Below are 17,972 nucleotides of genomic sequence, written 5' to 3' on the forward strand. Positions count from 1 at the left end.
GCATGTCAATTTAATTCTCTGATCAACATCTTCTTCATTGTAAAAAAAGTATAGTAATGGCAACCTTGGATGAAAATATCTTTGTAACTATGTTACATAAGTCTTAGTTACTAACAACTTTATTATTTCCTAGTTACTTGACCTCTAGTCCAGTGTAGACCCTCCTTCATGCTTCTCCAGAAGTCCGTGCTTCTCTGACTATAAAATTGCTTGCACTACATTGGAAATATCTCTCTGTCCTACAGAACTATGTATTTTTAGAGAAATGGACATGCCCAATGAGCAACTAATTGTTGAATGAGTGAACAAAAACCAAAATCAAAAACTTTAATCAATGTAAAAATACTCTGCATTTTTTAAGATCTCTAGACAAATGTATATCTGATTAAAATCTTAGGCTAGGGTGCCAGGGTGGCTCAGTGGGTTAAGCCGCTGCCTTCGGCTCAGGTCATGATCTCAGGGTCCTGGGATCAAGTCCCACATCGGACTCTCTGCTCAGCAGGGAGCCTGCTTCCCTCTCTCTCTCTTTGCCTGCCTCTCTGTCTACTTGTGATCTCTCTCTGTCAAATAAATAAATAAAATCTTTAAATAAAATCTTAGGCTAAAACTTATATTACTATTTGAATTCTATGATAGAATGGGGATTCACTCAAACTGAGCAATTTTACCTATTTTTTTGGTTGAAATTACATTTATTTAAATTATGCGCTGATATTACCAGCACACATTTATAATGAAAAAAGTAGGACATGTGCTTAATCAAAAATAGCATAAGTCACAAGAGAATCTACCATCCAGAGATTTTAAAAAAAAAGCTAAATTTTGTTTATATTCTTTTAGACATTCTCTATGTATGATTCATAACCACATAATCAAGTATGTCAGGCATGTTCTAACCAGGATGCATTGTATCTGTAGAGAGAACTCAGACTTTGAGGTATTATAGCTGCTACCTGATTTACTATTATTTCACTTTTTATATTACAGTGGTTTTCAGAATTCAAGGGCAACAAAGGCTTTTCAATTGCAGGCCAAATTCAGCTCTCTAAACATAATTGCAGAAAGTAGAGACTGGCACAGTCTATTCTCAGACATCTTTATGAGCAATTTTGCTGTTGGTTGCTCTGATAGGCATGCCCAATCCTCCTGCTGACACTTGTCTAACTTACCAAAGTCAGACTAACCTTCAAGTTTTAATGATTCTTCTCTGATGCTTTTCCCAGATGTGTAGTGAAAATTGATAAATCCATTCTCTCTGTGGCTGTATTGTTTGTAATTCTTTTTTAGAATTTCTCATATTATGCCTTATGTGATAGTGATTTATCAGTCTTTTTTGTCTCCGGCTATTTTACAAGCTCACAAAGGCAAAGACTTTATAATTCATTTTTATATCCCTTCACCGTCTAGCAGAGCTCTTTGCATATAATAAACAGTCAGTAGTTGCTGAATGAATTTATCATTCATTGTTAAAATGATGGTGCCATGGTTTAAATTTAATCACAAAATATAAGGTTCGTATTAATCATACCAGATATTTAGGACCTAAATATAGCTTTCATTAAGTATCCATAAGTTAAAGTGAAAGAAACATGTGAATGAACAAGGTATAACTTCATTAACACTGTGAAAGATGCCTCTAGTCACATTTTCCAAAACAGGTTGTACTAGTTTTATAGTAAAAATACTAAGACTAGCTGTCCTAAAACATGCAGCTTAAAGTGTATGAGTTCAGTAAAGAACTGTGCTCATTAAAAATTCTCTAATTTTTGGAATAGTTTATTCAACAATAAGATGAATAAATACAAATATTTCCAGTATAATCTTCTGTGATTAGTATGTTGAGAATGTATATTGACCTTCAGGTTTAAAAAACTTTGAAAGCACAAATTCAATGATGACTGTCTGAGTTTTCGTAAATGTAGATAATGAAAACACTTATTTTCCCTGTTTGAAACCCCGTTTGTGATTTAGCAGTATATATATTTGTATTTAGCAAGTTCATGAGAGTCAGGATAAAAGTACAATTATGAGATTAGACATTAAATTTAGTTTTGAAAAATCCCTTTCATTTTTCATGAGAGTGTGGAAAATATTAGAAATGAGTCAATACTCTTTAGAAAATATGAGAATAATGGCTGTGTCTTGAAATTTTTATCTGTGTGCTGAGCATAATTCCACACATAAAATAAATTTAATAAATACTTGATGAATGAATAAATGAATAATTTAAACAAAATTAAATGGTAGTGCTCCAAAATACTATTACACAAATAGAAACTACTGAATTCCAAAACTATGAGCCAACTTCTATTGAATTTGTGTCTTTGATAAGGAAAACACACACAGCAGTCCATTTTCATGTGAATTTGAGCAAAAATGTCTTTTTGTTTATACATTGTGATAATTATAGATATTTTCATAGAATACAAAAGCCTCAAGTCTCAGTGTACCCAGAGATTTTCAAAGTTCTGACTAGATGTTATTGACTGGATTTAGAACTTAGAACCTGGATTTCAAACTTAGAAACTTTGTGGGTTTTTTTTTTTTTTTTTTACAAAGTCAATATTTTTATATATTTTGTGTAGCCATGCTTAAATTTAACAGGAAAAGAGAGGCAAAGTGGCTGCGCCAAGCCAATAAAATGTAAGCCACATATAGACCCAATAAATTGTGCATGACATCAGAGTAGGGACGTAAAAGTCCTGGGAGTGACTATCCATGAGCTATGGATGTGACTGTGACTTGAGCCATGTCAGAAGCATGGTGCCCACAAAATGGAAAATGAATTTCTCTGGATCACTGCTATGTAGCAATGTATATATAAAATACCACAGGCATAAAATATAAAGTGCATGAATTCTATAGTATCATGGTCTTCCTTGACCCCTCACCTTTGATTATTATTAATGCCATATCTTCCAACTAAATTTCTTCAACTTCTACCCAGAATCTGAGTCACTTCACTGTCACCATGATGGTCTAAAACACCATCATCATTCACTTAACTACTTGTAACAGTCTCCCATTATGTTTCTGTACTTCTATTCTTGTATGCCTTTATTTTTGATAAAATAGGGGGCTGATCGTTTTATTTTTATTTTTAATTGAAGTAAAACACACATATAAGAGTGTAAAGTACTCTAATAGGAATTAAGGTAAAACAAACATAGAAAATATATAAAGTACTCCAATCTTAAGTATATAGCTGATTGATTTTTTTAATATGTATATACCTGTATAGTCACACTCAGATAAAACAAAGGACACTTCCAGCATGCCCCTTCCCCATATACAACTTTCCAGACTATAACCTTCCAAAGTTCATCACTATTCTAATATTTTCAGTGTTTAATTTTGTACATCTTGAATTTCATGGACATTGGGAATAAAAAATATAATACTTTTGTTGGCTTCTTTAGCTCATCTTTATATGAGATCTTCTCTGGAGGTCAGTTGCTTAGTCTGTAAATAGGAAGGTAGACTGACATTGGGAACTAAAATTTGAAAACAAACTGAATTTCAGCCCCAAACCACAGAGTTTCTGATTTTTTATTATTATTATTATTATTATTATTTTGGTCTGGAGTCTGTCAGGGACTCCAGAGTGGTTTATTACTAAAAATCCCAAAGAGAATTGAACTTACAGGCTCTGAATCAAATGATCTCTCTCCCTCCCTCTTTCTCCCTCTCTCTCTCTCTCTCTCTCTACTTTCTACTCCCTCCTTCTCTCCCTCTCTCCCTTTCCCTCTCCTCCTCCCTCTCCCTCTTTCTCCCTCCTCCTCCTCTCTCTCTTTCTGTGTCTATCCCTGAGCCCTCTACTCCTTTGCATAGGGATGGATTGGCCACCAATCCAGCCATTCCATCCACCAATCTCTATCCTTCCTTAAGTGTGCACAGAGCGCCTGTCAGATACCTTAGGTTGCTGAAGGTACATGAGTGAACAAAATAGAGTCCCTGTCATGCAGGGGCTCGGTCTCAAAAAACCCATACCTGAATATATAAACAAATATTCTTGAATATACTGTCAGTATATTTTCTCTACTCCATTAAGGCTCTAATAGGAATTATTTTATTTTCACAGAAAATAAATAAATATTTATTTATTAAATAAATAAAATTTATTTAATTTTATTTTCCCTAGTTTATGGTGCGTGCTAGGAGTTCTTTGTCTTTAATACCCACTCCAGACACTAGTTTATTTTTTTAAACGGTTTAAATGGTAGCCACAAAAAACAATCTGACAATATTATTATAGATGCTATTTGTTAACCTTTTTTAATGGCAAGCATTAAAAAATATTCAATTCAATTCTCTTGATATTAGACCACAATAATTATTTGGTGTGTTTCTCTTATTGTATTTAATGGTCCTAAAAAAAGTTTAAAAGAACATTTTTTTAAACTTATTAATTTGAGAGTGAGTGAGTGAGCACAGGCAGGGGCAGAGGGAATAGGAGAAGGAGAAGCATACTCCACTGCTGAGCAGAGAGCCCAACGTGGGGCTCAATCCCAGGACCCTGGGATCATGACCTGAGCCGAAGGTAGACATTTAACCAACTCAGCCACCCAGGTGCTCCTAAAAGGACATTTTAGATGAATGCAGTAGAACATCCTGTTTTTCCTATTTCTTTTATTTTCTCCTTATTTTCTTCCTTATACAGTCTTACTTTCTAGTAGCAAAGTGAAAGGTGAAGAAAAGAAAAGATTTAAGCACCATAACCTTATTGGATATTTAGATACTGATGGGCAAAACAAGATTTGTTTGGTCATATTATATTCTGTGACTTCCAATTTTCTGGTTTTTGGGGGTTTTGTTTTGTTTTGTTTTGTTTTAGTAGAATGATTTCAATAAAACAAGTTTTCTTCTTAGTAACACTTATTTTGAAATAAATAAAAATCATTTTCCTCAAAGTAAATGTTTATATCTTAGCTGCAATCATTTTTAAACAAAGAACATCTCCTTGAATATTAGTTTTGCATAAAATTATATTTACAAAGGAATATAAATAATTGCCCACTGTATAAGGACAGATTTTGAGTCTCCTTTTTTTCTTTTTCTTTTCTTTAAAAGACATTTTGTCCTTTCTGTGAAGCTAGGCTAGAGAGGACATTGGCAGAATTTTGTATGTTCTTATGCATAGCTTTGGATGAGAATTTAATGGGATAGAAAACAATATCTTGCCAAGTATTAACTTTACATCTTCTATTTATTTTAGAATTTCAAGATTTATGGAATACCAGAACAACCCAGGGAGATGACTCATAAAGAACTAGAACTTTCTAGTTTCTTATATTCTTTTAAAGAAGTCTTAACTGTTTAACTTCACCATATAACACCATACATCAATATTGAGATCAACCTGTGAATTAACATAAATCAATCATTTAGAGTTTTTGGGTTTTTGTTTCTACCTATTACTCTAAATGGTTTCAAACCGGTAATCATATCAAAACCAACTGTTTAAAAGCCATGGCATCACAATCTTAAATTATAAAGATAATATCTAAATTTAATTAGAGGAATATATAACTGTTAATGTACAAATACACTTTTAAAAATAAAGACTTAGTTATAGTTTAAGATGAAAATACGCTTTATTTGTTTCATATCAACCCTCTGGCATAATGACCAACTATTACTGGTTGAATCCCAGTTACCCACATCCTAACATTCTACAACATGCATAAGCAGGTCTCCTCCTGTATGGATGCTTTCATTGAGACCTAGTTGTGAAATACAAAATCCAGTTTTATGTTAAGTAGGTGGGTTGCTAATCTGTGAGAATGCCATTCTTCATCAGGCCTTTATGAATTGTTTGTGACTACCAACCCAGACAATGCAAGCTTTATATTTGTTCTACAATTATCCGAAATAATTCTAGTTAAACTCTGGTAAAGATTTCTAGTATGAAATGAATGTAAAGTATTCATTCTTTCCTTATCTTACTCTCTGGTTTCATTTTAGCTCATTTGTTTATATAAAAATAACCCTCTAAGTTGCCTTTTCACTGCTTTTCATGTTACAGATTGAAAATGTTGATGTCTGCCTTAGTTTTCTAGCAGCCAGAGGAGTAAATGTTCAAGGTCTATCTGCTGAAGGTAAGAAAAGGCACAGTTGTCGCAAATAACACCCAAGTTTATAAAAAAAAAAAATTGTTTTTGTATTATAAGAAATGTGAAGTGGGAGTACATAGCTTCTTAATGCATGAAGTCAAGTTTCCAAAGTAATAGAAACATAAATGTAATGGTTATTAATGTATGCTTTTATTACTTATATATGTTCCATATTTTGCCAAAACTGTTATTTTCATGACTGAGTGTGTGGGAGAGGGGTAGTTTAACAAAACATTTTTATGTTATTATCAGTGTATAGTATTTTTAGAGTCTTAAGTAGAGGGATGGATGATACATAGGTAATACTGCATTATAGATAGACTAAATTCAGGAAAAATAGTATAATTAATCTGCAAATATTATTTTGTCAGTATCATATCAAATTGGTAGTCCTAGTTGAAATATTTGGTAAGTTTAAATAAGTCGTCATGAGTTCTGAAATAATTAGCAATTAAAATATTTATAGCTGTCATATGTAAAAGCTTTAAAGTCATTAAAGATTTAAAGGATCATTACTAAAATTAAAATACAGAAAACTGGAAAAAGAGGGATTTTTTTTTTAAATCTTTGTCTTTCACATATAGTTTTAGGAAAACTTTTCAAGTACTATAACAAAATCTAGTTGCTAAGGCTATGAAGTAGCAAGTCTTTTGAGATCCACAATAACGACTATTTTATTAGAATATTAACTTATATGCTAAAATTCTGCTAGATACTGGTATATGCTGCAACAATTTAGATTGGTTAACGTTTCTACTTTAGTCCCTTATTCTGACTAGTCTTTTCCCCCAACACATACTAGAAATATTAGACAGGTCTAAGTAAAAATTTTCTGTCACTGAAAAAAGAGGAATTATGTGGCTTCTGAAATACAATGAACATTTAGTAGAATTACTAGGTTTTCCCAATTTTTCTTCTATATTCATTTTTGTTTGAAATTTCCTTTGTCTTTTACACTTAAATGATATGTTAATTGCACATTTGGGGGCCAAAAACCTTAGGTTCAAACCTAACTGAGGTTCTGTAACTTAGAATAAAAGTTGATAAAATTCCCCAGGAAAATATTTTACTTTTTCAGTGGTTAAAAGTAAGTTAAAAATGTTACCTTTTGTTCATATTATATCTCTGTTTTCTCATATGACATTCTTTAATAAAAGAAACCCATTGATTTTCATTTATCTTCTAAAAATATGTAAATGCTCAAAATAATTTTCTAAGTTAATAAAATATGCATAGTAAGAAAACAAGAAATTTTAAAAACCTTTAAGATCATCTAGATTTACATGAGAACATTAATACTTCCTTACTATAGCTTCATATTGATCAGACTAACTCTTCTATATTATGACAACTGTGAGAAGGTTTGGGGGGGCATCTCATTTTCACTTTAAATGAATAATTCTACTGCATATATGGTGTGACATTTATAAACCATCAGAGAGCAAGAAATCAGAATAGTTTGTTAATACCCTAAACTACAAAAAGGAAACATAAAACCTTGTCTTCACAAGAGGATGTATTTTATTCCCAATATTATGTTTATTTAGTATATAATTACAGTTTTCATAGCCTTAGTTCAAGTTTTACTTCCATTTCTCCAAAATTTTAAATTATGACTACAAGTAAAAGAAAGCGAAGTTCAGATTGTAGCTTACTTTGGGTGTTTAAATTTTTATTCAGTGTAAGAAGACTTTAAGAGCTCCATGTACTAGAACTAGGATTTACGTTCAAGTTTATTCAGTTGTTATGTAAAGACATGAATAAGCTGATCTTTATTATTTATTAATATGTAATATGAGTCAAGAGAAAAATTGGACCATTAAAATACTTATTATATGTACTTTGGGGATATTACATGTATAGTCATACATATAAATACATAAACATTTTAATAAATTGATTGTTAGGTGATTTAGGAGGACAACTATAAATTTAGTTGCCATTATAAGGTGCACCCATGCCATCCTTACTTAAAATGTAGGACAACCAACATTTAAGTGGCCATCTTTCTCCAGTTCTTAGCCATCACTGTGTTGGTAGCAGCTGAGACTTTGTGAGGGAGGTAGAATGCTGAATCATATGATTAGCACAAGACAGAAAGCCCATCCATTTGTGGGAAGAAGAAAACTCTAGAAAAATTGCAGTTGACGATCAGCAAAGAGCCTTGCTCCTACATGTTTTGTTCTCTCTACCTTCCGTCCCATTACTCTGTCCCTGAAGCTCCAGGCTCTTTGGAAATGTATCATGCTTCAGTAAGTTCAGATTTGCTGGAATCTGTGACTTCGAGACTCGAGGTGCATTTCTATCTCCCCAGATTTAGTCTAAGAGAATGGCAACTGGAATTGCGTTTGTGACAAATAAATAAATAAATAAAAAGGAAAACTGCATTCATTTCATATGCTACTGTTTTTATATTTTCCCTTTGATGCAGAAATAAGAAATGGAAACTTAAAAGCCATTCTAGGGCTGTTTTTCAGTTTGTCTCGCTACAAGCAGCAACAACACCATCAGCAACAGTATTACCAGTCCCTGGTAGAGCTTCAGCAGCGGGTCAGCCACGGCTCCCCTCAGGCAGAAGCCAGTCAGGCCAAAACCCAGCAAGATATGCAGTCCAGGTAAGGAAGGGAAGCAGGGCGTGTGTGTAAAACTAACTTGTCTGGACGTAAACTGTTTTTTGTTTGTTTGTCCTTTTGTTTTTTTAATGACTTACTGTTTGTGAGATTGGAAAACATATTTATGTAGCTGCATCCGTGTTATGATGTAATTTGACCAATGTCATAGACGTTAAGACCACTTTTTCTTATGGTTGGATGAGCAACCTTTATTAATTTGAGGTGAGTTATTTGCTTTCTAAAGATAATGGTGGTTTGTATCAAAGTGTGTGAAATGTATTGATTGTGAGTGACGTGGCACCGTTGTTTCCTTCTTCAGATTTTTGTTTAGAATGGGCTGTTGAGTCCTACTCTCTGGTTGTGTTGTTATCTCTTAATTGAGGCTTGTGTTCAGTTAATTAAATCTGTTAAAAATTTTGGGTCTGTTAAACTTTCGGATTTGAGTGTCTGCGGGACATACTGTTTTTAATGTGTGATTGTGTGCATGTGTGTGTGTGTGTGTGTGTGTATTTTTAAACACGCATGCATGTGTTCATCTGACTTGAGTCTGTTGGTGCATTGTAGACACAGCCTGGGTGGGGTGCTAACAAATCATGGCAACTTCCTTCCCTTTTCCGTTAGCACTGTTTTCCAATTTGGGATTATATCAGTCAGGGATCAACCAGAGATGCAGAATCAGGAAGGGATTAAGAGATTTACTGTGAAGAATTAGTTTACATGGTCCTTGGGACTAGCTGAGCAAGTCTGAAACCCTAAGGGCATCCCAGCAGGAAGGGCAGGCTGAAACTCTCTCAGCGGGTGCCAGAACTTTCATATACAGGTAGAATTTCTTCTTCAAGGAAGCCTCCATCCTGCCTTTAAGACCTTTCAAGCAGGGAATCAGACTTACCCAGATTATCTAGGAGTTTATCCTAGAGCCCAAAGTCAGCTGCTATGGGCTTTAACCGCCTCCACAAAATACTTTCTCAGCAGCACCTAGATTACTGTTTGATTGAACAAGTGGACTGAGTAAGCCTGGCTAAATTGACACATCAAAAAAAAAAAAAAAATGATCACAGAATGAAATGAAACTAACAAGTTTCCTGCGCACTGCTCATTTGGTCCTCACCAATGACCAGAGTATTGGGTCATTAGCTCTATTGTGTAAATAGCTGATTGTTTTTTCTTCAGAGGGAGAATGTCTAATATGCAAATATTCATCATCTTTAAGAGTATATATACATATCAAACAGATGTAAATATTTACCTTTTTCCATCTTAGAAGACAAGCGTGAAACCTAGTAATGCTCAGTATGCCCTGAGTTTATTTTTGGTATTTAGTATTGACTCACAAAGTTAGAGTAAAATTTGAAATTACATTCACATACCATCTCCCCTGCCCCCACTTACTGTCAAATATTCAACAGTTGAGAATTCCTCTTCTCTTTCATCTGCCAGCCAGCCCTTTCTTCATATTAAGCAATACTTTTCTCTGTATGACCAAGTATCCGCTATTCATTTGGGCGGATTTGACTCACTAATGAATTATGAAGTCAATAAAGAAAAATTGTAACTTTATCAAAAAACATAGAGTATACTGCATGGTTCAGGGAGTGATAAAAGATGTTTCTCATTAGTCAGTAATGCAGATATGCTTTTCTTCTTAAAGCTCGTCCTGGCTCTTTGTGATGTAAGTAAAATCATACAAAAGTCAAAGTGAAAACAAAATTCTCCACAGGGGAAGTTCTTTGGATTTCTTTAAGAATGGGGGAGAGGAAATATCTTTTTTTTATTATTATGATTATTTGGGGGAGATGGTTGTTAGAAAGAGATCCAGATTTTGAAAACTGCCAGAAATAATATTTCCTAGAGTTTGGTTTAAGTTATTTGAATTGACGAGAAGCAAGAATAGTAGCTGAGAAAACAGAGAGAGTTAAGTGGTATTATACAAAACATGTTAACTTTGGAAGTGATACGCAGTATCATTTGTCTTTGCTTTACCTCAGTCTATTTCTGTATCTGCCATGTGGAATTTCTTGCCTAGAATTTCTCAGTGGTTATGACCCTTCTGGGGAGATTGTTTTTCTCATTCTTGCTAGATATGCAGGGCTGTTATGGAACAATATTTTATTTAAAAATATAAAGCCCTATATATAGTAGGGATGGTAATTTTATACCATTTTGGAGAGAGCAATTTTATTCTTTTCATTGGAAGATTTTGAAAAGTATTCTTTTCACCAGTGTCCTTTGAGACTGAGGTAGACTCTTAAAGAATTTGCCTTGTGATAAACTTAATTACTTTTAATTACTTTGTAGACTGATAATGAGTTGACAATGTGGAGTACGTGCTGTACTACACATAATAGTTATGATCCTGATGTACAGGGGTAACATGTCTTCATCTTAATAGAATTTATTATCTGTTTTACAGAATATTATATTTCAAACATTAATACTTATTTCTGTTTACATAGATTTGGTACAGAGAAACAGCCTATGAATTAGAATTTATGTACAACAATCAATGTATGTTAACTATTTTTCAAAAGCCATAGTATATACATAAGAAAGGATGTTTACTTTATGTCTACATAGTAAAACAAAGATAATTAATGCAGAAAAAAAGAAACCCAGTGACACATTTATCTTCTTTGCTTCAGATGTGACTCATAAGTTATAAGCCATGATTTATGAAGACTTTCTGTTAATTCTAAAGCTCTTCCCAAGTAAATAGCTTAAATGACTGGTTGCTATATTATTCTAGATATTTTGCCAGAAAACATTCTTATATTTCTTCTCTGTCAACTCATAAAAAATTTTAAGGGCATATGATTTCAGTTCAATAAGAGTTTTGTTTTGTTCTTTTTATTTAAAATAAATTGATGTAATTATATATATTCCCACAATATTTATTTTATACATTAGGAATTTCTATTTTGCAAATAATTCCAAATGTTTTCAGTCATTTGAAACTTCTTTCATTTAAACAGACACTTAGACCTAAACGTTAACAAGTACACAAGAGAGAAAATAAAACATGGACCAGGAGCACCAGAGTATGCCTAACAAACTCTCCTTTACTGGTTTCTCAGCTCTTTCTCCACTCTTGTGTATATATATTTGTGGATATGTAGGTACATATACATGAGGACATACCCACGCGCGTGTGTGTGTACACATGTGCAAGTGTGTGTGTGTCCTGTTCCAGTGGCAACTAGAGCTCTAGTTACTCAAAGTTTGCCTCTAGAATCAAACTGCTGGCACCTGGATCTGAATTTCAACACTTTCTCATTGTTGGGCCTCAGGTAACTTACCTGACCTCTCAGTGCATCAGTGTTCTTGTTTGTTAAAAGAATTAAAAATGGCATCCATCTTATGAGGTTGTTTTTGGGTTCCCTGAGTCACTACAATATAAAACATTTTGAACATACTAGGCACACATCACTCCCTGTTCAAAGCCTTGCAATGGTCTCAAATAGCTCAGGCTTGCTCCCACCTTCAGAGACCTGCTTTTGCTGATTCCTTTGCCTGGAACACTCTGTCTGCTAGCTGCTTGGTTAAATCTCTCACTTGCTTCACGGCAATGGCCCACATGTTATCTTGTCACTGATGCTTACCTTGACTAAGACCCTTTTACTACTACAAGCTGCCCGTGTTCACTCCCTGTTGTACTTTGCCATACTTTTAATTTTTTCTTACCTTTAATCAACCTTTAATCTCAATGTACTTATTTATTATATTCATTGTTTATTATTGCCATTTTCCTATAAAAGGTAGGCACTATTAATATAGCAGTATTTTTTATATTTTGGTCACTGGTATAGCCCAAGGGATAGACACAGAGCATACACACAATTTTCAACAGTTATTTCTGCAACAAGATAATGTAAGAATTAACAAATTTATATTATGGCTGCTTCCAATTTTAAGTAAGAACATGCATATTTAAAATTGTAAGTGATTCATAGTGAAAATTGTGTGTATTTATAAAATTTATAGATTACAAGACCAGTGCTCTAACCATTGAGCTATGGAGCCTAAAATTTACAGATTAAGTTAAATTATTAAAAATAATTAAATTTGTTCTTGATGTTGGGGGTGGTCATGTATTGAACTGCAGTTAGTTTCAAAATGGTATACAGTGGAGATTATTATTATTATTGTTACTGGAATTATCCACTTACAGTATCTGTCTTAAAATAAAGCTGGGACTCAGGGAGGGAAGGAGAGAAGGAGGCAAGCAGGAAAAAAGAAAGAGACAGAGAGAAAGAAAAAGAAGAAGAGGATGGAAGGAAAGAAAAAGGAAGGGAAGAAGGAAAGAAGGGAGGGAAGAAGAACGAAAGAAACTTTTAAAAAGTCATAGATTAAAGGTCCTTTCTTCAATCAACTGGGAAGATGTGAAAATGTTTTAATATAAAGTGATAAAAATCTTAGTTAAGAGTTGAAATCATAGTTATTTTCTCCAAGTATTAACTAAGAGATGGGAAGTATTATTTCTTTTTTTTAAATTTTTTTTAAAAATTCATTTATTTGACAGAGAGAATGAGAGAGAGATCACAAACATGCAGAGAGGCAGGCAGAGAGAGAGGAAGAAGCAGGCTCCCCACCGAGCAGAGAGCCCGAAGCGGGGCTCAATCCCAGGTCCCTGAGACCACGACCTGAGCTGAAGGTGGAGGCTTTAACCCCCTGAGCCACCCATGTGCCCCAATTTCTTATTCTAGAAAGCAAAGTAGAAATAAATGCCATATTTTCCAACTCAAAATTCATTTGATCAATAAATATGGTTTGAGCATCAGGATATTTCTGCCAATCATACTTTTCCCTGTGTTGAGTTTTGACAATGAAAGTTCTATTTGACATGAAAGGTAACAGGAAGTTTAATTTCACCAAACTCTTTCACAATGCCTGGCACATGAGACCAACCTACAATGAGCAGAATGCATGTCCTGAATGGATAATTTTCTTGAGTCTATCTGGTAAATAATTATAGTGAAAGAAAATTATATACTGAAAATTCGTTTTTCTTATGTACTGCTCAGTTATATATGAAGTATTAGCATGAAGGCCTTTGTAAAAGATGATGATTTTTATTTGCTAAAAGCTTTACAAACAAGTAGTTTTTCCTTTAAAATGTGGACCTTTTAGCTTAATTGTTGTTCAGACTATTAAATAGTTTTCCTTCCTATTACTAAATAGTGAATTTTACGAACTCACAAATAGTGATTATTGCATTGTGTGAACAAACATGTTTATGTTTTATAAAAAGAAAACATATAAAAAGAAAAGAAATTGATTATAAAGGTAGAGACAGGTAAGAAATTGTGTAGATCATAGAAACATGAAAGTCAGTAATGTTGATAAGTCTATTATAACTGCTATTTTCAGAATTTGCGAGATTATGATTTCCACATTTGCCCTTCTGCTTTTTATTTGTAGGAGAAAATCAAATATGCATCCACTTGCAGTTTAGATGAACTTTCTCAATAAGGACTCGCAAGTCAAAAAGCAACATCTATGGACACATGTTCTTTGAGTGACTTGTCTATTTCCTCTGCAGTCCCTTGCCAAGGTTCCCGTGACCCCTGCCACACACATTGCTCTTAGAACCCTCCTCCCATTAAGGACAATTGCTTTTCTCTTTTCCAGGAAACATCATTTCCTTCTGGGGGATTCACTCAGAAACTGGGACAGTTTACAGCTTTTCAGCCTGGGGTTATAAATCTTGCAAAGTATATGAGGAAGTTTAATTTAAGATGACAGGAAGGCTCTGGTAATTTAAGCCCTCATGAACCTGGCTTCAATTAGTTTCTTAACTCAGCTCTGTGTTGTGGCCTATAGTGTGCTCTTCAACAAAGTCAGTGAATCAATTAAACTTTAAACAAAACAAAACACAAAGGACATTTATTAATTTTTTTTTAAGGCAGGATTTTTTTCTTTCCTAAAGAAAAAGAACTGAGGGGAAGGAAATTGCTCTTCAATTTGAAGATTTAGGAAACCAAGAGGGCATAATCTTAAAAGAGCATATATACACAACATACATGCTTTCCTTATGTTCTGTGCTTTTATTTCACCATTTTAAAAGCTTGACAACTACTTATACTTCTATTGTGATAGATGAAGCAGCATCTATATAATTTTAGTTATTTTAGAGTCAGACAAACATGGGTTTAAATTCTGCCTGCCAATCCCCAATGGTGTGGCATTGGGCAAATGATTTTAACCTGTTCAAATACCAGTGTTCTTACCTCTACAGTCAGAATGGAGATAACTTCCTCAAGAGGGCATTGAGAAGACCTCACAGAGTAATACATGTATAAAGTGCCCCCCATAGCACAACACTTATCACGTAATAGACACTCAACCCAGCCACTTTTACCTTACCTTCTACTCCCTTTACGATCACGTCACATGTATAATGAAATATTCTGACTCATGTTAGAAACCTCAAGTCAGCCTCATCCTTGGTCCCTACTTTCTCATTTTCTCTGATCGGTTCTGTCCATTCCACTTCTAATGTTTATTAACTATATAAAAGTAATGCACAGTAATAATATCCTCAATATTAAAAATAACAGCCTAATACTCAGACGTTTTCATTTGCCAATCTAGGTACACAGAGGTAAGCCCTTCAATTATTTTAGGTGTTTACTTTAGTAGTCTTCCCATGTTGCCAATTAAAATACTTCTGCCTCTAGGTTTTATTCATTAATTTGATTATTATCTTTTGATTCACATACTCCCCATCTCTTCCATCTCCCATTAATGTGTTCAACAAATAAATATTTATTAAGCACTTAGTATGTTCCAGGCACTCTTCTAGATAGAGCAGAGGACAAAAGAGACTAAGGAATTCTTGCCCTTGTGAAGCTTACATCCTATTGATGGGAGACAATAAAATATTAAAATATGTACCACTAACTGCCCCACTGATGCTGGAGAAAAGTAAACCAGGAAAAAAGGAAACATGATGTGTAGAAGCTATATTCATGCAAATTTAATTTGGGTTCTGGGAAAATCTTCACTTTGATGACATTGAGGAGAGGAGGTGAGAGAACTAGTTAGTGGTTGTGGTTATGTTGTGGGAGAGAATTTCAGGCTGATAGAAGACAAGAGCTGAGACCTTGAGTTTGGAGCCTGTCTGGTTTATTTTAAGAAGAGGAAATACCACAGTTGGGATGGATCAGAAGGAAGGAGGCAGGAGAAGAGTAGGATTAATTCTGAGCAAGAGCAGGGAGACACTAATATACCCTGTTGCCATTATAAGGACATTGGATTTTACTCCAGGAGGGATGGAAAGTTACCATGTACCGTGAGGAGGAACCTAAACAGGTATAAAAAATCAAAGGGTCAGGCTGGCTGCTCTGCTGGGAATAGAATATAGTGAGGAAGAGGTGAAAACAAGGGGTTGTGGAGAAAAGCTTGGAGTACCATATTGGAAGCCGAGAGAGGAAGGTCAGTTTGAAATATATTTTGAAGACATTATCAGTAGAATTAGACCAGACTTGCAGTGGGATTGGTAAACAGAGAGGAGACTCTTCATTGGAAAGATGATGTTTCCATTTACTGAAAAGGATAAGAATGTGGGAAGAGCAGGCTTGGTATGGAGAAGGTCAAATATTTACCTATAAACGTGACAATTTTATGGTGTCTGCTACGTATATCCAAGTGGAAAGACTAAGAAGGCAATTGGAATTGCAAGACTGGAGTTTAAGGGACAGATGAAGGCTGTAGACAAAAATTCTGGAGATACGAGCATATAGAAATAATAGAAACTATGAGACTAGAGGTGATGAAGTCACCAAAAATATGTGTATAGTTGGGGAGAAGAAGACCCGAATTAGGGTCAGAAGCTCACTTGTATTGAGACAATGGGTGATAGCAGAACTCCTAGAGGAAACTTAAAAAGTGAGGTGGTCAGTAGTGTATGGACGGGTCTTTCTGGGAGTGCTACCACATAGTTAAATTTCACTCTTTTTAGTTCTTTTATTGGTTAACTTTATAAATTTATATAATGAAATAACATCTTTGTTCTTTCTCAGTAGTATATCTCTTGCCATTCTGTGTTATAAAATATAGCTATTGGCATTTCTTGTTCTCCCCTCATCCACTAACAATTTCCAATCTCTGTCATCTGCACTTTCTTAAAATTAAGGTTCATGTGATTTACAGATTGATTCTAAAAGCTTTCAAACCAATGGAGTGTTTACCTATTGGCTATTAGCAATATGTTCTGTAGAATCAGGATATATACACTGTGATTCTTTCCTGTTCAAAGACTTTCTTGAATGTCTATTGAACGTTGGTATTTGTTTGAATGCAATCATAAACTGATCAATAACTTAAAGAATTGACCAGCGTTCATTTGACGATGCTTTAGAGGGATCAGTCAAGGTATATTGAGGAACCCGTCTATGCCAGCATCATTTTTCTGGGATTATTCAGTTATTGTAGTTAAAATTGCTTCTTGTTTATTTGGATGGTTAACTAATTGGTTTCCTTATTTCTGGCCACGGGGTGGTCATTGATAGTGTTTGACATAGATATTTGATTAATCTCCTTTTTATAATCTCTTCATTTTCTCTTCAATATCCTAGTCCAGCTTCCCTCCTATTTTTCTAGACTAAACCCTTCCTCTGTGTACACCAGGATGAAACTCCTCTCCTATGTGTTCTCCATTAATTCTATTCCATTTATTTTCAGTTTTTCAAAGTCTGTTGAAGTCTCTTGTCTATTGATGTCACTTGTTCTCAATCCTGTCATTCTTGATGTTGGAAACTTAAACTTTAATTATTCCCCTTTCAGCATGTTAATAGCATCATATTAGGAAAAAGAGAATAATGTGAATTTGAGTCTCAGAAGACACAGACAAAATCATTTTTGGTTCTCTTAATTTCCTTTTCTTCATTGAAAAAATAAAAGTCAATTAACTGAACTTAATTTCTTCGGGTAGAAAATAAAAATATCACAATTATACTCTAACTTTTTAATGGAACTGGGAGAATATAATATACATTTTAAAGTATTAGACTGCTACTAATTTACAAGTTAAGACTTGTGTTTTTGGACACAAATGTCTATGTAAAACGATGGTTAGTCAGTATTTCATCATTTGTTCTTGAAATAACCAAAATGTGATTCATGTATAATCACAATGACTCAGGATAACTAATATATTTTATGAACATGGTCTCCCAAGCACTCGACATTGTTTGGGCTCTATTTGGTTTTTAGTATTTATGGTACACTTTCTTCTCAAATAGAGCACTGA

General features: G+C 34.0%; 1 protein-coding gene across 4 annotated transcripts in view; it reads left to right on the forward strand.

Annotated features, from left to right (window-relative positions):
* Positions 1-17,972, forward strand: part of NAV3 (neuron navigator 3) — an 853,944-nt gene that overhangs the window by 594,304 nt on the left and 241,668 nt on the right. For all 4 annotated transcript variants that reach the window (XM_059186398.1, XM_059186399.1, XM_059186402.1 and 1 more), the window contains exons 5-6: positions 6,026-6,098; positions 8,545-8,728. In XM_059186398.1, coding sequence (XP_059042381.1) covers positions 6,026-6,098; positions 8,545-8,728 — 257 coding nt within the window. The remainder of the gene's footprint in view (positions 1-6,025; positions 6,099-8,544; positions 8,729-17,972) is intronic.

This window comes from Mustela lutreola, chromosome 8 (genome assembly GCF_030435805.1).
Source record: "Mustela lutreola isolate mMusLut2 chromosome 8, mMusLut2.pri, whole genome shotgun sequence".
Taxonomy (NCBI): Eukaryota; Metazoa; Chordata; class Mammalia; order Carnivora; family Mustelidae; genus Mustela; species Mustela lutreola.